This window comes from Artibeus jamaicensis, unplaced genomic scaffold (assembly GCF_021234435.1).
Source record: "Artibeus jamaicensis isolate MK-2021 breed Jamaican fruit bat unplaced genomic scaffold, CSHL_Jam_final contig_2198, whole genome shotgun sequence".
NCBI lineage: Eukaryota > Metazoa > Chordata > Mammalia > Chiroptera > Phyllostomidae > Artibeus > Artibeus jamaicensis.
Window position 1 is genome coordinate 18,214 of NW_026521455.1, and position 22,200 is coordinate 40,413.

The 22,200-nt window shown below is 41.0% G+C and overlaps 1 protein-coding gene across 1 annotated transcript; it reads left to right on the forward strand.

Moving 5' to 3' along the window:
• Nucleotides 1-10,454: 10,454 nt before the first annotated feature.
• On the forward strand, nt 10,455-12,924 carry LOC119038791 (T-cell surface glycoprotein CD1a-like). Its single transcript, XM_037131333.2, has 5 exons — nt 10,455-10,515; nt 11,008-11,271; nt 11,729-12,007; nt 12,214-12,492; nt 12,827-12,924. The coding sequence occupies exons 1-5, from the start codon at nt 10,455-10,457 to the stop codon at nt 12,922-12,924; spliced, it is 981 nt and encodes a 326-aa protein (XP_036987228.2).
• The last annotated feature ends 9,276 nt before the right edge of the window (nt 12,925-22,200 follow it).

Consider the following 22,200-nt stretch of genomic DNA (forward strand, 5'->3'; position numbering starts at 1 on the left):
ATAGGGGAAGGGAGGGAAAAAGAGAGGGAGAAAAACATCAGTGTGTGGTTGCTTCTTGTGTGCCCTGCGCCAGGGAATCAGGCCCTCAACACAGGCTTGTGCCCTGACTGGGAAAGGAACCAGCAACTCTGGTTCCCAGGCCAGTGCTCAATCCACCAAGCCACACCAGCCAGGCTGGGTCTAATAATTAAATCAACATGAGTCAGATTGACAAGAGAAAATAAGCAAATTTAGTAAATATATACACATTGGTATCACTACATAAAAAACTCAGAGAACCTGCATACATGAAAGGTTCAAGGAAACGTAGTTGAATTGATACAGAGAGGTCCGATCAAATCACTGCAGAGGAGTAAGAAGGGGCCATAAGAGGCAGCAATGGTAAAAGCCTGGGAAGGGGTTGGCTAAGAAGCTGAATGCCTCCAAAGCACTTGTAATAAAAGAGGGCTGGCTCTCTGGCTCTCCTCTTCCCCAAGGATGTCTGGCTGATTTTGCACAGCTGCCTGTGTTTTCCAACAGACAGTATTTTGGATGGGAAGGAACACCAGGTACAGTGTAGGATCAGTCTGGCCTGGCAGAGGGTAGCAGGGTTATGCTTTGCCTGTTCTAGAGGAGACAAGCCCTGAGGCAGAAGCCCGCCACTCTTCCAGAACTGTGTAGTGTTCTTTTAGTCTTAGTTTGTTGTTTTAGCTTATATTGTTTTAGTTTGTGAGCTAGCCCAATAAAAATAGGGCAATTAAAACTAATAGGAGAAATGATTGGAGAACTCAGATGTTAAAGAGTTTAGCCTTAATTGATAGGCTTAAGTGACTAATTCACGTAGAAAGCTATTATTCCAAAACCGAGTAATTTTTGAATAAAGGCTCTTTTCCTTTATCACCTTTATCTCCTTTGCCTCTGGAATTTGCCTGGAGGGTGGTGGCAGGCAGCAGTGTAACAGGGTGCAGCCAGACACCCCGGCAAAGAGGGATTTGTAATGGGGTCCAGAACTCAGGGTGTCCATCCAAGAAATGTTAAAAATATGGGATGTCCCCAGGGGATGGGACACATGAGTAGGGCCATTGAGAGTGGTTTTTGCATAGCAACAGTTTTGCAAATAACCTCATGAATGATCATTTAACATATCTAACTTTCAACTGGTTTCAAGGGTATGTTAAATAGCTGAGGCCATGCCTTGAGCCAGGGAACTGGGAGTGACATCCACCCAGGATGTAACTGAGAGGCAACTCCCCATGGTTACAGTGCCTGCGTGAGAGCTTGGAGATGATTAGCTCCATACCACAGGGCCACCCCTCCCTAGACTTACTATGGCAGACTAGAAAAACTGGAAAAATACAGGAATGCTGGCAGGTGCAACAGATTGTGGGAAAAGTTGGAAATGGGGCTGCAGAGGAAGCCTGTCACTGGGATTTAAACCCAGGCATGGCAACCATGACAGGAGGAAACACAGCTTTAGGTCTCCCTTTGCCATACAGGTGAGGAAGCCAGTAAGCAAGATGCAGCAGCGATGCAGAGCTCTCTCTTGGCATTTTGGAATAATGCAGGAGACACTCAGTGGGAAGGAAAGGGGTGAAAGGACTCTAGGTGGTTGGCCTTACAAGGTGCCATGTGACTTTGGATTAAGAACTGGAGATTCTGGTGACACAGCTGAAGGTGCTGGTAACCAAGGAAAGCCTTCCAGCCAAGCATAGATTACTGGGAAGAAACAGGGGCTACATGAGCCATGGACTTCTAATTCTTTTCCTGAGATACAGTATGTGGGATTTTAATGAAGACATTAAGCCATTACTCTCAAGTCTGTATAACTTTTGATAATAAATAAACACAATGTAAACCCCTTCCCTGATGGCCAATCAGGGAAAATCATGGGAGGCCACATGCACAGTAGCTTTAAAGTAATACAACTACTTGTATATGTGCAGTAAAAGCCCCCCAAAACTAGTCAGGAAGGACCTGCTCTAAAAGAATAGAATCCCTCCAGCCCATGAGGTCAATCTCTGCTTGGAGTTGGCCTGCTCCCACATTCTCTGGAGTGTACTATCACTTAATAAATCTGCTCTCTCTTTCTGCTATAAACTCTGTGTGTCTGGTTCAATTCTGAGTCCCCATCACCAAGAACCTGGTTACCTGTGCCACCTGTGACAGTAGGACCCCAGTTGTTCAGTAACAGATCAAGAACATCTAGACCTGTAGAGAACATCTGTATAAGAGTTAATTTGACGATCTCACCTATAAAAGGAACCTAATGAACAAAGCAAACAGCACCAGAGGCATGGAAACAAGGAACAGACTGACAGTGATCAGAGGGGAAGGGAAAGGGGAATAAACCAGTAAAGAGGGGGAAGGCCCTAGTTAAGGAAGAAGTAGAAATGATCCACTGACATGTAAACAGGGCAGGGGGTGGGCATGGGAAAGGAATGGGAAAATTGGGACAACAGAACAATAAAAATTAAATAAATAAACTAAAAGACATTAATCTGAGCCAAATGGATACCATGCTAGAAAGTGTGAGCAAACAGGGGCCACACACTAAACCTGAAAAGCTCAGGGGAGGCCTGTGTGGCAGCCACACAAACTCAGAGACCTAAAGTAAACACATAGGATGCTGTGAAATTAAAACTCTTTAACTAAAAGCTAGTGTTGGCAGGTAGTCATGCTCTAGGATAGAGTCTTCCCTGTCAAAGTCAATCTTCACCTTAATGGAGCTAATCTATTGTCTTTTCTCATCTACTATAACATAACTTTGAAATGTGACAGTAATTCCCCCCCCACTCTTGCACAGGCACCACAAATCCCCTCTTTGTTACTAGTATCATGTTAACTGTTGACAGTTAACTATTCTCTACCCACCTTTGTAAAACAAATATGTGTCTCTCATTTTACTTTTTCCAATCCCAGAGGTTTCCCCACTTTGCTTTCTTCTGCCACCCTATCTATCATCAATGAAATTCATGAAACCCACTTCTGTCTTCTCTATTGGCTGTAATGTATAAAACAGGGTACGACGTTGCCATTTTCCCAGAGCATGTTCTCAATCTGTTAAGGTTTTGCTTCCCAGCAACAGTCATCAGTTTGGCTCAAATAAACTCAAAAAATTCTCTACAGATTTGTACATTTATGTTGACAGAAGCAAAATCTCAAATGTTCCACAGAATGAGTGTTGGAGTTCTTTTCATAATAAATTTCGAATTAAGGGGAAGTTTAAGGAAGATTATGTGAAAGTGAGACAGGATAGTCCCACATAACAAAATTGTATGCTCTCTTGGGGGTGGTTACACTTTAGAGAGATTGGAAAAGACTACTTCTGACATTTCAAAGGTGTGTTAACCTGGAAGCACAAGCACAATGGACAGGGCTCACCTAAGGCACAGATTAGCCTTTTATAGACCTGGAGCATAACTACCTACCTGCCTAGTTAGAAATTTATGACCAGATCACCCTGTGAGGTGACTTTCTGTCGCTAAACTTGTCAAGTTTATTACATAGGCTTTATTTTGTTCACAGTTAAAATGAGGTTTATGAGGCAACTCTGAGGTAAACAAAAGGTAATATACATAGGGGCTTCAAAAGCTCACTGCAGGATGAGAAGATGTTCAGTTTAGGAAAAGTTATTTCTCGTGATAGCTTATTGTGGATAAGACCACTATTTTAAATTCTTTGAAGGACTGGTAAAAAGTTTCTAATAAGCCTCCAGGGTCTTAACTGCCCTCCATCAAAATACTTCACATTCTAAAGTCACAAATTTTGGCGAGTTCTGTTCTGAACCCCTACAATAGCAAAACAGCAATTTAGCTCATTAGCACCAATAGAAAGGTGCTACATATAATTTCTTTGGCCTCTCCATTTTCTATACTATTCTTAATCTCTCTTGTCTATTTCATACCTGCTGTTTATGCTTTTTATTCCCCCGTTCCTTTTCCACCCACTCTCCCCCAAACCCCTCCCCGGTGGTAACCCTCCATGTGATCTCCATTTCTGTGATTCTGTTCCTGTTCTAGTTGCTTACTTAGTTTGTGTTTGTTTCTTTAGATTCAGTTGTTGATAGTTGTGAGTTTGTATCATTTTACTGTTCATATTTTTGATCATCTTCTGTTTCTTAAATAAGTCCTTTTAACATTTCATGTAATAAGGGCTTGGTGATGATAAACTCCTTTAACTTGACCTTATCTGAGAAGCACTTTATCTGCCCTCCATTTTAAATGATAGCTTTGCTGCATAGAGTAATCTTGGAAGTACATCCTTGCTTTTCATCACTTTGAATTTTTCTTTTCAGCCCCTTCTTGCCTGTAAGGTTTCTTTTGATAAATAAGCTGATGGACTTATGGAACTCCTTTGGAGGTAACTGTCTCCTTTCCTCTTGCTTTTAAGATTCTCTCCTTATGTTTAATCTGGGGTAACATAATTATGATGTGCCTTAGTGTGTGCTTCCTTGGGTCCAACTTCTTTGGGACTTTCTGAGCTTCCTGGACTTCCTGGAAGCCTATTTCCTTTGCCAGATTGGGGAAGTTCTCCATTATTTGTTGAAGTAAGTTTTTAATTGCTTGCTCTTCCTCTTCTCCTTCTGACACCCTTATGGTTTGAATGTTGGAACATTTGAGGTTGTCATGGAGGTTCCTAAACCTCTACTCATTTTTTTGAATTCTCATTTCTTCATTCTGTTCCAGTTCAATGTTTATTTCTTTCTTCTGGTCCAAATCATTGATTTGCATCCCAGTTTCCTTCCATTCACTCTTGGCCCCCTCTATATTATTCTCTATTTCACTTTGCATGGCCTTCACTCTTTCCTCTATTTTGCAACCGTACTCAACTATTTCTGTGAGCATCCATATTACCAGTGTTTTGAACTGTGCATCTGACAGGTTGGCTATCTCTTCATTGCTTAGTTCTGTTTTGGAACTTTAATCTGTTCTTTCAGTTGGATATATATATATATATTTTGTCTCTGCATTCCTGTTACATTGTAAGGGTTAGAGCCTTAAGTATTCGCTAGGGTGGAGAAACCCACTTGGTTGGGTTGTGGCACTGTATATGGGTGAGGGACAGAGAGGGAACAATGCCTTTGCTCAGCTCTCGGCTGGCTTTCAATCACTTCCCCTGCTACCCACAAGCAAAGTGAGCCGTTCTGGTGCTGATTCCTGGGTTGGTGGGTTTGTGTACCTACTAGGACCCTGTGGGTCTCTCCAATGAACTCTCCTGTGAGGCTGGGAGTTTCTCCTGCTGCTGCAATGCCCACAGGTATTTTTAGTCAGAGGTTTTGAAGCTTTATTTTCGGTGCTGGAATCCTGCGTTGCACAGTCTGTTTCGCTCCCCAGTTGTTCCTCTCAGTTTATCCCCACACCAATTTTGAACCTCTCAGTCCACCTTGCCTGCCAGGTCCTCTAGCTGCCTGCCTTACCACACATCCTCTCCACTCCAGCTGCCCATCCCCACCCCCTCATATAAGTCTGAATGATGTTTCTCCTTTCACTCCTTGGTTGTTGGACTTCCATACAGTTCAATTTTATGGCAGTTCTGGTTATTTTTTGCTTTGTATTTGTTGTCCTTCTTTTGGTTGTGTGAGGAGGCAGTGTACCTACCCAAGCCCCCATCTTGGCTGGAAGTCATTATCTAATCTTACTATATACCAATAAATCCATCGATTCTATCTTGGTTTTCATGAGAAAGAGATGCTAAATGAATAGGCAAAACCAAATCAAAAGCATATTTAGGCCTGTTATAGCTAGCTGGTTTACATCACAGCCATTGACTAGATTTGCAGAACTTATGGCCCACAGATAGTAGTGGGACTGAATGTTTTAAAGATGGCATCTTCATGGAGATTTAGATGTACTAATAATTGGATCAGGGACTTCCGCCAAGATGGAGGTATAGGTGGATGTGCCGTGCCTTCTCACACAACCAAGTTTAGGGACAACTAAATATTAGCAACAGAATTCACAGCTAGAACACGGAAAATTGAACTTTTCGGAAGTCCGTTAACAACAAATTCTTCAGCCTGACCAGTAAGGGGAGAAACCAGTGGCTGCTGGAGCGGGGTTGCACAGGAGGACTCGGTCAGATGGGCTCAGGCGCGGAATCCAGACGTGGAATCCAAGCGCAGGGTTGGACCTAGTGAGCGACCGCGGAGGAGACAGAGGGGAAGTGGTGCTGCGTGTTGACTGTGGTCGCCTATCTGTGCGCGAGCGGACAGGCGAAGGAGTGGGCGGTTGGACCGGGGCCCGGCGTCCCCGCGGCAAGCGGCAGTAGAGGGCGCCGCCATTTCCCCGCTCTGACCACGCCCCCACATACAGCATCACAACCCAGCGACCTGGGAGTCCAAGGCACCGCTTCTCACACTTAAAGGGCCAGAACAGACCAAAAATGTCGCAAGTTCTCAAAGTCCCTGAGCCCATAGACCTAAGCGATGAAGAAATAGCAAAACTCTCAGACGCACAGTTTAAAACACTGGTCATCAGGATCCTCACAGAACTGGTTGATTATAGCCACAAATTAGACAAACATATGAAGGCGAAACTAATTGAAATGAATGGAATTGCACAGGAAACCAATAGCGATGAAAAGGAAACTGGGACTCAAATCAATGGAGTGGACCAGAAGAAAGCAAATAATGGCCAAACAGAAAAGAGTCAGGAAGCAAGAATTCAAAGAAATGAGGAGAGTCTTAGGAACCTCCAGGACATCTTTAAACGCTCCAATATCCGAATTATAGGGGTACCAGAAAGGGGAAAGGCACAGCCACCAGTGGAAAACTTATTTGCGCAAATAATAAAGGAGAATTTCCCCAATCTGGCAAAGGAAATAGACATCCAGGAAATCCAGGAAGCTCAGAGAGTCCCAAAGAAGTTGGACCCAAGAAGAAACATACCAAGGCACATCATCATTACATTAGCCAAAATTAAAATGAAAGAGAGAATCCTAGAAGCAGCAAGAGCTAAGGGGACAGTCACCTACAAAGGAGTCCCCATCAGACTGTCAGCGGATTTCTCAAAAGAGACCTTACAGGCAAGAAGGGGCTGGAAAGAAGTATTCCAAGTCATGAAATCCAAAGACCTACATCCAAGATTGATCTGTCCAGCAAAACTTTCATTTAAAATGGAAGGACAGATAAGGTGCTTCTCAGATAAGATCAAATTCAAGGAGTTCATCATCACCAAGCCCTTATTATATGAAATGTTAAAGGGACTTATCCAAGAAAAAAGAAGTTAAAGAAACATGAACAGTGAAAGGACAACAAACTCACAGTTATTAACAACCACACCTAAAACAAAAGCAAACTAAAAGGACAGCTAGATCAGGAGTGGAAACATAGAAATGAAGATCTCAAGGAGGGTTAGCAACAGGGGAGTGGGAGGAGGAGAAGGGGGAAGAAGGTACAGAAAATAAGTAGCATAGACAGTAGATAGAAAATAGATGGGGGGCAAGAATAGCATGGGAAATATAGAATCTAAAGGACTTGAGTCACATGGTCATAAACTAAAGGGGGTAATGGTGGGGATGGGGGGTAGGGTGGAGGGGAATGAAGGGGGGAATAGAACAACTGTAACAGCATAATCAATTAAAAATATTAAAAAAAATAATTGGATCAGGTTCAATGACAAACTTAACTGCTTAGAATGCCTGAAAGTGGATAAATTAGTGGCTGTGAGAGACATTTTCTTTACATTTGTAGAAAATTGTAGATTATGTTATTACTTTATGGGACAGAATGTAACAATAGATGAAATATTACCTGGATTTAGAGGCAAATGTGGGTTTAAACAATGCATTCCACCCAAGCCCAGGAAATATGGTATAAAAGTTTTTACTATGATTTATTCAAAAGTTTTATAAAGGAAATCTTGAAATATATACCAGTGAGCAGCCCGAAAGTCCTTACTTGATTAGTAATTAACCAGCAGATGTAATCCAGAGAGGTGCAGAACCTATTTACTCAAAAGGCTGTAACATTACAGCAGATAACTGGTTAACCGATATAAATCATACCTCTGACCTGAAAAACAAGCCATTTTCATGCATAGGTACTGTTTGTAAGAATAAACCCCAACTACCCCTGAACTTTTATCTTCTAAAAACAGGCACAAAAAATCAAACTTACTTGCTTTTGGTGCAGATTGCACACTTGTATCTCATACATCCAAAAGAGGAAAACAATTTTAAATTCAAGTATGCATTTTAATGATGCTATAAATTTAGAATCACAAAAAATGACATAATATAATATTACAACCAGCCCTGGCTGGTGTGCCTCAGTGCATTGAGTGCCACCCAAGTGAACAAAAGGATCACCAGTTCGATTCCCAGTCAGGGCACATGTCTGAGTTTGAGGCCAGGTCCCTAGTAGGGGGCATAGTAAAAACACCACACATTGATGTTTCTCTCCCTCTCTTTATCCCTCCCTTTCTGTCTCTAAAAATAAACTTTAAAATAAACAGAAAACATTTAAAAAATAGAATATTACAACCAACCTAAGTCAGTACTTGACACTGTGGACCAAATGATAGGTACATATAATTGGCCAGGAACACCAGATGATGGCCTGTAGTTACAGTCTACACAATTTTGAATATTGTAGAAACAAATGCTCAAACTATTCATATGCTGAACAGTAATGTGAAAATAAGGAACAAAATATTTATTAGAAATCTTATAACACAGTCAGTGTCAGAACAAATAAAAAAAAGTGTTTGGGGATCTCTATAGCTGTGCATAGGCCTTTACACCTTAAACTTCATCCATTTCAAACATAAATTGAAGGAAATTCTAATGACAACATAGATATATCTCCCTTAACAAGCAGAAAAAAAAAAGATGTTTTAGGTGCTATGTATCCAAAATGAGTCGCTTATCAAAATATTTTTGCTAGTGTAGTGAAAAGTATTTATGACTTGAGCATAACAATATTTTTTGTGATGATTGTTACAAACATTTTGCAAAGCCAGCTATTGAAGATTCTCATTAATGTTAAGGACATTTTTGTTTTTCTTTAAAGCAATATTAATGTTTCTGTTATTTAAAAAGGAAACTTTTAATTCTTTATGTTTTTATATTTCTTTGATTAATAATTTCTAGATTGTAACTGAAAATTAAAAACCATATTTTATGCAAATATAATAAATGCAAATTTGCAGTTTTAAATTTTTTTTTACATTTTAGCATATACTACTGACGAATGTATCTCTTGAATACATGCCACCTACACTATAATTTTTTTGACTGTGACCTCCACAGCTTTAAAATATAAGTAATAGATTTGTAGCATAAGCCTTTGGTAAACTGCATGCTTATTAGCATATATTTTACTCCCAAACACAACAGTTTAATATTCCCATTTCACCAAGTAGAAGGACAAATAATGACTTCTCATGACTCAAAAAGAGTATGTTAAAATCTGAAAGATTAAAAAATAACTGTATTTCTGAATCAAATTATTCAATCATTCAAAATTACTCACTGGGAACCTTTAACAGGCATTCTGTTAGATGTTGTGGACCCAGTACAACACAGGCAGACAGACCTAACACCCCAAGCAAATCACTCAAGTCCAGATTCTGAGGGGGCAAACATGTTGCCACTTCTCAAAATATTGTTTCAAGAAGGCTTGTTTTTGTCTAGAGTCTATATTTATAATAAAACCCAGCACACCAACTTTATAGTTCTTGGTTTTGTGTTTTCTTCTTAAGTAGAAGAAAAGCCCCCTTGAACAAAGTGAGTGCATTGTAGACAACTGCATATTCATGAGGGGTTCAAGACAAGTGTAACCAGGCAGGCACTAAGTGACTCTCAGGTCAATGAATATACATCAATACCAGTCAAATAGACATTTTTCTTAATGTGTTTCACAGTTTCTGTGATGTCTGTGATGGCTACTGGATCTTCCCTAAGAATAATGGAGTAGTAGTTTACACTGTTACACAGGCAGTCACAGAAGATTCGGGAAATCAGTAAAGCAACCAATGAGACATCAGAGAAATGAATGAGGTGGGGTGTCTCAGAGACAGAAGAAGAGAATATCTGGAGACTATTTAAATTTGGCAAGAGAAGGAGAGAGTGACAGAAAACAGCAGGGACATAAGAACATTAGGTGGGAATTGGAAAGCCATTTAGTTTTATGCATTTATTGTATGCATGAGAAGACTTTAAAATACCACATAAGACTTTACTCCATAGAGGCTGAATTAGAGAAAGGTGAACAGAATGAAGGCTGGTACCGAGGGGAAGATGCTGAAAGCCCGAGAGAAGAGTTAGAACTGGAGAAGAAATGAGAAGCTGAATTGGTGACTAGGGTTTAGGGAAGGAGCATGTTGGAGTTTTTTTTTACTGGGGTACGGGGTGATGGTGCTGGTTTGTGTGTTGGTAGAAGAAGGAAGTCAGACAGAAGTATTGTGGGGTAAGTTTCTTTAAAACAGGAGTCAAGACAAACTTTTGTGAGAGAAAGAAGTAACATCTGTGCAGTAATGCTGTTTTTGCAAATTCCATTACTAGTAGTTCTCTTCAGAGGTGGTGACAGTGAAGATGGTAAGGACTACAGCAACTGCCCAACTGGGTGCAACAGGATGTGTGTGTGTGTGTGTGTGTGTGTGTGTGTGTGTGTGTGTGTGTGTGTGTGTGTTTCTCTATGTGGTGTCCTCAGAACACACCTGGAGAATGAGAATGTCAGCACAGTTTCATTCTGAGTATCCCTTCAGCACCACTTCAGGACCCTGTGCTTTCTGAAGGTTGTGCAAGGTGGGGGAAAGTAGGTTTATAGTTGTGAACATGAAACAAAGTTTATTCTTGTGTTCTTATTTATTACTTATTGTATTGTTTTTCCTTCTAACAACTGTTAAGTTTACTTTTGACCCAACCCTTATGTAAAGCATGGGCAGGTGAATGTCTGCTGGGGTAACTATGGCTTCCCTTGTCTCCAGATTCTGAGATTTCCCTCTCTGTCACCATTCTTTCTTCTTTTTCTTTCCTTCCCAATGCCTTTTTGTTTCTTCCTCCTATCTTTTTTTTTTCCCCCAATAGCCTTCCAGGACCAAATCTTCAGAATCATCAGTACTTTTTCCTTACACAACCACTCCTGGACCCAAACTTGGGTCTCTGGCTGGTTGGGTGAGTTGCAGATTAAGATCTGGAAGAGAAACTCTAGTGATTTTATTTCCCTGCGGCCTTGGTCCAATGGCAACTTCAGCAAGAAGGAGATGGCAGAAATAAAAGTCTTAATCGAAGGGACCGAACATGAATTTCTGCATTTACTTCACATCCATGCCAGTGCATGGATGCTTGAGTGTAAGTTCAATTCTTAAAATGAGCTGGAGCAATGTTGGGTGGGGTATGTGTGTCTCAATGAGTTTTTTATTATGATTTTTTCCCCCAGCATTCAATCTCCTTAGCAATCTCTATCTGTACATTCATTCTGTAACCTAATTCACTTCATTCATCCTAGTTATTGTAAACACAATTCTCTCACACTAAGTTCCTTCTTATTCTCTTGCTCTCACCAAAAAAAATTTATGCTACTTTCTTTCAACAATTTACTCCCTTCCATTTCCAAAGTAAAAAACTCACTCATTTTTCACCTTCAAGTACCACCAATTATGTTTTTTCTGAACTTGTGAGAAAATGAAACTTTGCTTCATTACCTCAAATCCCTCAAACTTCTCCCTATTACTTCCTTCTTTTGCTTCCACTTATTTCATCTTTTTTAACTCCCTCTTTCCTCTAATTTACAATCTCTCTTCTCTAGACCCCTTTGACATACAAGGAACAGTAGGCTGTGAGCTGCACTCTGGGAAAGTCAAGCTAGGCTTCTGGCGAGTTGCTTATCAAGGATCAGAGATTCTGAGCTTCCAGAACAGTTCATGGGTACCATCTCTAGAGGGTGGAACTAGAGCTCAGAAGATGTGCAAAGTACTCAACAAGCTCATTGTCTACAACAAAATGATTCAGCGGAGGATCAGTAACACCTGTCCTCGCTTCCTTTTGGGTGTCCTTGATGCAGGGAAGGCAGATCTCCAGAGAAAAGGTCAGTCCCATATTCTTCCTCCAAGAATTTTCTATTCTAAAATTATACCTTCCTACCATCCCTTCAAATTTACGATAAGGAGTCAAGAGGGAATACATGTTGGATTCCCAGGGTGGGACAGAGGTGTCGTCTAAACTGATGTGAAGATATGAACCTCCAAGTCTGTGTTAAAGTCCTTATCTGAATGTCTTTCCTGTCTTCTGCAGTAAAACCAGAGGCCTGGCTGTCCACTGGCCCCAGTCCTGGTCCTCACCATCTGTTGCTAGTTTGTCATGTCTCTGGCTTCTACCCAAAGCCAATTTCTGTTATGTGGAAGCGAGGTGAACAGGCACAACAGGCCTCTCAACAAAGCGATATCTTGCCCAATGCTGATGGGACATGGTATCTTCGGAGTTACCTGGATGTGGAAGCCACCAACACATCTGGCCTGTCTTGCCGGGTGACACACAGCAGTCTAGAAGGCCAGGACATCATCCTCTACTTGGGTAAGAAAAAACTGGGGTCCACGCTGGGAGTAGGAGTAGATGGTCCACAAGCAGAGCCAAAGGGCCAGATAAAAATCTGGAATTTATGGACTCCTATCCAAAAAGAATGAAAATAATTCAATAAATGAAAGAGTAGAAAATAAGAGACATGCAGATGTAGGAATGCATGTTCAGGGTTAGATGAAAGATTCATGTGTGAAGAGGGATGACAGATGAAACAGGAAGAAAGGAGATTAGTGAGGTGAACATTCAGATTTTAAAAAGCAGGTGAGGGAAATGCAGTAAACAAGGGGTGGATTTGAAATGACACCCTTGTGTGCACCTGAACCCACAGACCGTCCTAAGTCCATGGGCTTGATCATCTTGGCAGTGATGGTCCCCCTGGTGCTTCTTCTGACAGGCCTTGCATTTTGGCTTAAAAAGCGCTGGTGAGTTTTCTACATCCATCTTTCCTTTTCTTTTATCCCCTCCTTACTTGTTGTCCTGCATTCATTTTCCTCTCTCTCTACTTAATTCTTTTCCCAGTCCTTTTCCTTTTACTCTTCAATTCTCACCTCCACCTCATGCACAGTAACATTCATCTCTGTTCTTATTAGGAAACACTGCGAACCTCCTCCCACTCTTCTTCCTTTGGAGAGATTCCAGCAGCCCAGGGACTCAAAACATATTTAAAACTCAGCATGATGATCATGTCCTTTCAACTCTCTTTTGTACAGTTTTTGTTGTTGTTTACCTATGTTTAGTTAATGGTCTGTTATTACTGTAAACTGGTCGTAATTTTGCAGGATTTGCTTTCTGACATGGTTCTGAGATTTTAAAACTCATATGTTAACTCTGGATAAAATGAGGTCCTAGTAATCTCTACATATTGGAAAATTAATGAATCTCAGGCCCATGTAAGATGTCACTTCTTTGGTGGGGAGGGGCGTTCCCTGATTCACAAGTGGAAGCAGTGTCTGAACTCCCACCACACTTTGCAGCACCCTTTGCCCAGTTTATACTTTTTATCCTGTGTTTCAGCTATGCAGGTCCCTTTTTTCTTCTAATTTTAAAGTTTCCTGAGAGCAAAGTGCATATCTTCTTAAAGTTTGTATCATTTATGAAGTGTATTAACTGTATGTGGTATGCTTTCAATAAAAAACCTCTGTTAAATTTATGCCACATATATAGTCTTTTTTCATTCTTTACCTTCTTGATGTGTGTTGTAGTTGAGACATTTTACGCTTTTTGTTAAAAGTCTTCACACTTTACTAGTTCCTCAGTGACTTCTCTGAGTCCCTGAGGAGAAACACAACTTTGCCTCTAATTCTTACAACTATAGAGATCTATTTGTGTGAAATTTTTGTTCCAAGTATTTTGAACAATACGACAAAGGCAGGATACAGTCCTCACTATTTACCGTGGATCAGGGACAAACATAGTTACCACCTTGGAGCTGGTAGAAATCTATATCCTTGGATCTCACCTCAGACTTACTGAATCATAATTGCACTTTAGCAAAATCAGCAAGGGATTCCTCAGGTACATTGAAATCTGAGAAGCACTGATACAGGTGCAGTCTGAGAGGCAGCAGTGCAAGTGTATCACAGAAGCAAAAAGAAGATGCTGAAGAAAAAACAGTGTCGATAGGATTGAAGTGAGACCAAAGCAAGAAATGTACACACTCTACATTCCTACTGGTTGTGGCTGTTGTGTTGAAGAGACAGCCAACACTAAGGTAATAAACGCTGATCCACTGGTCCTAGGGAAAACACAGAGTTCCTGTGAATCTCTGGTCAGATCATTTTTGTCAACTAATGAATATACAGCTCTGTTTTTGTGTGTTTCTGTTTAAAGACACCTTCTTTAATGTATACATAATTTCAATTTATTTATTATATGCAGTGTTTAAAACTATTTTATTTACCCATTTTTGGGTGGGGGAGGAGAGGGAGAGAAACATTGATGTGAGAGAAACATCAATCACTTGTCTCTTGTATGAGTACTGACCAGGACCAAACCTGCAACCCAGGTATGTGCCCTAATGGGGAAGTGAACTGGCCAACTTTAGCTGAGTGGGTGATGCCCAACCAACAGAACCACACTGGCCAGAGCTATATGTAGTATTTTTTAAATACTAAAACACCAGCCAAGAGTGTTTAACATCTTCCTGGACCTGGGTAATGCAATTACAAGTATTTTTGACTTTTAGCCACACAGCTGTGCTCTCTATTATGCTTTTTTTTTTTTTTTTTTTTAAGAAAAAGGTCATTACGTTAGGTAGGATAGAGAGCAAACCAAGGCAGGGAGGAGGGGGCAGCCATGTCTCACCCACTGACCCAGTAGCCCTGAGCCCAAAGTTCCCAGAGATTTGGGTCATTATTACTTGATGGGGAATGTTATGGTGGAATGAGTGACCAGAAGGGAAATAAAGGCAGGGCCCTTGCCATTACAATCTAACAAACATTTACTACAGGGGGCTACAAGCAAAAGGCCACAGTCCTGAGCCTGGTCCCAAAAGGCTGTCAGGAGTCCCAAACAACAAGTGAAACTATGATAGTGTAGAAGGCGGGAGCCCTTGAAAATCTGTGCATATCATCTCCACTAGCTGGGAAAATGAAAACCTTGAGTTTGTATATTCATCCTAAGGCCTGGCAGGTAGAAAGGGAGGGGTCCACAGTGCCTCCCCCACAAAAAAAACCCGTAAAACAACTTTGGTTAAAGGCCTGCCTCCCATCATGTATCCAAAATGAACAAATAGAGTCTGGAGCAAGATGAGGATTCAGCTAACAGACCCCCACCCATACCTACATTGGGGTAGTCACATCTCTCCAGGGGAGACCAGCACCACCTTTACCTGCTAATCAAAATGTAATTTCTTCATGCCACCCCATCAGCGATATAAGTCCTTAGAACAAAGGACTCACTCCCTTCTCTTGGCCTTGTGACTCTCTTGGCACATGGAGGAGCCCTGGCCAGCCAGCCTCTGGCTTGGAGGGGCCCAGGCTACCTGTTTTGGCAACCAGGCCTGTACTTATCCACCCTTGGTTTGCTTTCCTATTAGAACTTAGCATTAGTAAACTTTGTGTGCATGCTGCTAGTAGGCTCGCTGGCCTGTAAATCTCCTTTTAAATTTTTTTCTTGTTGTTCAAGTACAGTTGTCTCTATTTCCCCCCCACCACTCCCCCTGCCCCACTCATTCCCACCTCCCACACTGCATCCTCCCCTCCTTTGGCTTTGTCCATGTGCCCTTTATACATGTTCTTTGACAACCCTTCCCCACCACCCCATGGCCTGTAGTTCTTTACTGTGTCTATGAGAAGAACCAAGATCCTGGGAGTGTCTCCCATAACAATCATATAGTAAATTCACAAATCTAGCTTCTCCTTCATCCTGGCTTCACCCTAGGTTATTATAACATATTATAATGTTATAGTAACATTATAAATGTTATTTTAGAACATTGTGAGCTACTCCATATATAAGTCAGCAAATTCCTCTTTTTATTTTATTTAAAATACATATTATTAATTATGCTATTACAGTTGTCCTATTTCCCCCTTTTTATTTCCATGTGCCCTGCACATGCCCTTCCACCTGCATTCCCCCCTTTAGTTCACATCCATGGGTCGTACATATCAGTTCTTCTCCTTCTCCATTTCCTATACTACTCTTAACTGCCCCTATCTATTTTCTTCCTACCATTTATGCTACTTATTCTCTGTACCTTTCCCCCATCTCTCCCACTTCCACTCCTCCATTGATAACACTCCATGTGATCTCTATTTCTGTAATCCTTTTCCTGTTCTAGTTGTTGGTGGGGGTTTTTTAGGTTTTGTTATTAATAGCTGTAAGTTTGTTGTCATTTTAGTGTTTACATATTTTATCTTCTTTTTCTTAGATAAGTCCCTTTAACATTTCATATAAGGGCTGGGTGATGATGAACTCCTTTAACTTGACCTTATTAGGGAAGCACTTTATTCACCCTTTTATTATAAATAATAGCTTTGCTGGATAGAGTAATCTTGGATGTAGGTCCTTGCCTTTCATGACTTGGAATATTGCTTTCCAGTCCCTGCTTACCTGCAAGGTTTGTTTTGAGAAACCAGCTGATTGTCTAATGGGAACTCCTTTGTAGGTAACTCTTTCCTTTTCTCTCACTGCTTTTAAGATTTTCTCTTTATCTTTAATTTTGGCTAATGCAATCATGATGTGCCTTGGTGTGTTTCTCCTTGGGTCCAACTTCTTTGGGACTTTCTGAGCTTCTTGGAAGTCTATTTTCTTTGACAGACTGGGGAAGTTCTCCTTCATTATTTGTTCAAATAAGTTTTCAAGTTCTTGCTCTTCCTCTTCTCCTTTCTGCACCCTTATAATTTGAATGTTGGAACATCTGAGGTTGTCCAGGAGGTTCTTAAGCCTCTCCTTGTTTTTTTTGAATTCTTGTTTCTTCATTCTTGTTCTGGTTGAATATTCCTTCCCATCACTGTTGGTTCCCTGTAGGATTTTCTTTATTTCATATAATGCAATCTTCATTGCTGCCTGGGTCTTTTTTATGCTATTGAAGTACCCAGTGAGTTCCTGGAGCATCCTGATAACCAGTGTTTTGAACTGTGCATCTGATAGGTTGGCTCTCTCTTCATCACTTAGTTGTATTGTTTCTGGAGCTTTGAACTGTTCTTTCATTTGGGCCATTTTTGGGGGGGAGGTCTCAGCTCACCTGCTATGTGATAAGGGCTGGAGTCTTGGGTATTCAGCAGGGCAGGGTAACCCAGGTAGCTACATTGTGATGCTGTATGTGGGAAAGAGGACCAAGAGGGAACAGTGCCTTCTGGTCCACTCTGTGCCAAATTACAGTCAATTTGCCCACTACGCACAATCAAATTGGGCCCTTCTAGTGCTGATTTCTGGGTAAGTGGTTTGTGTACATTCTAGGTCCCCGTGGGTCTCTCCAACAAACTCTCTCTGGGGAGAGTGGCTGGTGGACCAGGTGAGGCTGGGAGTTTCTCCCACTGCCACCCCAATCCCCACAGGTGTTTTCAGTCAGAGGTTTTGAGGCTTTGTTTCCCAGTGCTGGAATCCTGCATTGTGTGGTCTGTTTGGCTCCCAAGTTTTTCCTCCCACTTTACCTGCACACAACTGTGGGACAGCCAAGTCTGCAAGCCACCACCTCACCTGCTCCACCAGCCACTGCCTTGCCCACCCCAGTGCCCCAGATGCTGCCTTGCCATGAGTCCTCTCTGCTCCTCCTACTGGACTGGGGGAATGTTTCTTCTTTAACTTCTTGGCTGTCAGACTTTCATACAGTTCAATTTCTGTCATTTCTGCTTGTTTTCTGTTTTTAAATTTGTTGTCCTTGTTTTGGTTGTGCAAGGAGGCACAGGGTGTCTATCTATGCCTCCTCTCTTCTTTTTTCTAGACTTAATGCATTGCTTATTTATTAACACTGAACTCATGGCCAACAACACTATAACTCATGCCTAAACAAAGCTTATCTATACATGCATTTCCTCTGTAAGTCATACTACAGTCTATTTGTGCTTAGCAACACTAGAGAGCTCCTTAGCACTATGCTTCTGGGATATTTTAAATATTAAAATTACCAAGAGCAGAACAATGTGAAAAATGGGGCACTAAATACACCACAAAGGGGACACTTAGTTATAGTGCAAGAATTGAAACAGTAAGTCAGAGTGTCACCTTGTTCAACCTCAGCACAAATGGCAGTGTAAGTTGAGATATCCATGACCGGAGTTCAATTACTTCAGAATTAATTAATTTTAGAAATAATTCTTAAGCACTTGCTATGCAGCAGGGACATACTGAGCATAAAGTAATAGAGGAAAAATTATCACTGTCTTCTGAACTTGAAAACTTTGCCTTCCTCATCTGATTACACAAGTTTACTGTTTTCATTGTTGCATCTATTTTACTTTCTTAGTACAGCACCTTATTTGGTTTGAACTAGGGGAAGGGGACTTCGTTTTACTTTGTGTAGAGAGCTGAGAGAAGGGGACCAGCTCAAGGACAACATCCATATGAAACTAATACAGGTGGCAGCACCTGCACATGTCAAAATTTTGGTGAAATAAAGTGAGATGGGAGAGCAGGAAAAGGTAAAAATAGTGGGATGAGGAAGAGCACACTGTGGGACTGCTGCAGTCTTCCTACCTGAATTAGGCTGGTTGGTTGCTTCTCTAGATTCCAATCTACCTTGTCACCAAGGTATAGTGCATAGCAGTCATGTGGTTTTGGGTTGGTTGACTCCACTCTCATTTGTACTTTGATCCTGATCGGCCTAAGGCAAATATGAAAAGGCATCCTTTGACAATGTGACAGGGAAAGGGTGGACTGGTAACCTATAATTTAAGCCAAATCATCATACAGATCCCACTTATCCTAGCTCAGAGTGATGGTTCAGGGCTAGGCACCTGCTCTAAGGTGATGAAGTTTATATGAAGCCTGATTCTTTTGATGGATTGTAGGAAAAAAGATGCTCCTTCTTGTCCTGGATGCTATGGTGTGAGGTATAAATCTTGAAACAATTAAAGCTATTTTTTCAACACTAGAGAAGCAAGCTGAGGATAAATTTATAAGCAAGGCAGAGAAATTATATACTTGAAATTTGTTTAGAGGGTAGAACTTAAGTGTTCTCAACCCAAAAAGACTAAAACAAGTAAAATGTGAGATAATGGACATGCTCATTAATTTGATTGTCATGATCACTGCACAAATGAAAACACTGAGTTGTAGACTTTAAATATATAAATTTTCATTCATCAATTATACCTCAGTAAAGCTGAAAACAACAACAAAAATGTATTTTAAAAAAGCAGAGACAACAGAAGAATCCAAGCTAAACTCTAGTTAATGCCTGAGAGACCCTGATTTCTCAGTTATTTCGGGCCATTAATTCCCTTTATTACCTTAGGCCAACAAGAGAATTCTTTCTTTTCTTTGTGAGAGAAACACCCTCTATGATATACATGAACCTCGGGAAACTTAGCTAATTTTTATTCTTTCAACATTTCTCTTTACTTCTCTTTCTTTTGTTCTTGAAAATTGGTTTCTTGCCCTTTTGTCTTCATTCTGTTAAACTCTTACAACGTCTTGCTGTTTATCTATGACATCCGCACAATCCCTTTCTTTAACTCTTTGCACGTGTTTCTCACAAACCACTGATAAGGAATCAAACTGCTGGTTAGGCTCTTGGGTAAATGAGTAACTCTGGAAATACTCTCTGATCCTCCTTGCTTTCTTCAGTTAAATGGAAACAAAAACAGATACTTTCAGTGTTTTTAGAGAGATGAAAAAACTATCTAGCACCAGCATATACTAAATCATAACATGCTGCCATGATGACACTTAAAAATAATCAGTATTCAAGCCATTTACCATGGGGTTTCTCCTGCAACAGTAAGTTTTGTTTCTTCATTCATTCATTCATCCATTCCTTACATACTCAGCTTTTAGTATTTGTGTCATAAATATATTCACTGAAAGTTGTTCTAAATAAATGAGAAGCAGCTGTGACTCCAGGAGTTTAAAATATAATAAATGTCTTCCAATAAGCTTGTTCCTTTTTTTATATTTAATCACATGTAGTCAAAATTCAGAAACTTTTCAAGCCTTTCTTCTTCGGTTTTTCAGGTTGCCAAGTTATTCTTTTTAAAAATTATTTTTCCTACCGTTGATGGGTTTTGTCAATCTCCACATTAGATAACTATAGAGCTTTCCTATCTCCTAACTCACATTCCTGTTGGTTTCCTAAACTAACACTCTGTTTCAGCCACAGTGGGCTCAAGTTTAGGGAACAGCAATTTTCATTTCTGAGACTCTTCTCAGGAAAGGACAGACCTTGCCCTGGCTGCTGTGGTTCAGTGGACTGATCAACAGCCTGCAAACCTAAAGGTCACAAGTTCAATGCCTAGTAGGGGCACATGCCTGGGTTGTGGGCCAATGTTCCTCCCCCTCTCTCTAAAAATAAATAAACAAATTTTTTTTTTTTAAAAGACAGGATGGGACTTCTGGCCAAGCTGAAGGCATAGGTGAAAATACTGATCCTCCTTGCACAACCAGGTTGAAGGACAACAAAGATTTAGAAACCAAAACACAACCAAAAGAGACAGAAAATTGAACTGTACCAAAGTCCAACAACAACAAACCATTCATCCTGACCACTAAGAGGGGTGGGGCCAGAGTTGGCAAAGAGGGGACCTGGCAGAAAAAGGCAGTAGTTACTGGACCAGGCGGGTGTTGGATGAAAACCCAGTAAGGTTCACAAGGTAGTCCGCTGACTATGGTCACACATTCACACACAGATAAACCAGGCAAAAATGGGCAGCAGGACAGACCACACAACCCAGGGCCCAAGCAATGGGAAATAAAGCCTAAAAGCACCAATTGGAAAAACTGTCGGGTTGAGGTAATGGGAGAGGCTCCCAACCTCAATGGAGAGTTCATTGGAGAGACCCACAGGATCCTAGAACGTACACCAGCCCACCAACCTGGGAACCAGCAACAGAAGGGCCCAATTTGCTTGTGGGAAGTGTTGTAGAGAACCAAAAATCTGAGAGAGAGAGGAACACGCACCATTGCTCCTCCTCTGACCCTGCCCCACATAAAGTGTCTCAACCCAGCGAGTTGGGTTGCCCCACCCTGGTGAAAAACTAGGTTCCGCCCCTCATACACATGAGGTGCAAACAGACCAAAACATTATGACTCAAGAAGAAGAACAACTCAAAGCCCCAGAGCCAATACTTTTAAGCAACAAAAAGATAGCCAACCTATCAGATACACAGTTCAAAACACTGGTGATCAGGATGCTCACAGAACTGGTTGATTTTAGTTGCAAATTTGATGAAAAAAATGAAGGCTACATTAAGTGAATTGAAGCAATATGCACAGGGATCCATAGTGATGGAAAGAAAACTGAGACTGAAATCAATGGAGAGGACCCGAAGGAAGAAACAAACAACCAAACAAAAAAGAATGAAGAACAAAAATTCAAAAAATGAGGAGTGGCTTAGGAACATCCAGGACATCTTTAAATGTCCCTACATCTGAATTATAAGGGTACCACAAAATGAAGAGGAACAGCAACAAGTGAAAAACTTATTTGAACAAATAATAAAGGAGAACTTCCCAAACCTGGCAAATGAAATAGATTTCCAGGTAGTCCAGGAAGCTCAGAGAGTCCCAAAGAAGGTGAAACCAAGAAGGAACACACTGAGGCACATCATAATTACATTACCCAAGATTAAAATGAAGGAGAGAATTCTAGAAGATATTCTAGAATATCAGAGGGTATCTCTGAATATCTGAAGATATTTCAGAGATAAGGGGACAGTCAGCTACAAAGGAGTCCCCATCAGACTGTCAGCGCATTTCTCAGAAGAGACCTTACAGGCAAGAAGGGGCTGGAAAGAAGTATTCCAAGTCATGAGATCCAAAGACCTACATCCAAAATGGCCCTATCCAGCAAAGCTTTCATTTAGAATGGAAGGCAGATAAAGTGCTTTTCAGAAAAGGTCAAGTTCAAAGAGTTCATCATCACCAAGCCCTTATTACATGAAATGTTGAAGGGACTTCTCTAAGAAAAAGAAGAGAAAAAAGATGAACAGTGAAAGCACAGCAAACTCACAGTTATTAACAACCACACCTAAAACAAAAACAAAGCAGACGGCTAGATCAGGAGCAGAGCCATAGAAATGGAGATCACACGGAGGGTTA

Coding starts and splice junctions, on each gene's coding strand:
- LOC119038791 (XM_037131333.2), top strand. CDS start 10,455: ATGCTGTTTTTGCAAATTCCATTACTAGTAGTTCTCTTCAGAGGTGGT. Junction 11,272..11,728: donor CAGTGCATGGATGCTTGAGT/GTAAGTTCAATT, acceptor TCTCTTCTCTAG/ACCCCTTTGACATACAAGGA. Junction 12,008..12,213: donor GGCAGATCTCCAGAGAAAAG/GTCAGTCCCATA, acceptor TGTCTTCTGCAG/TAAAACCAGAGGCCTGGCTG.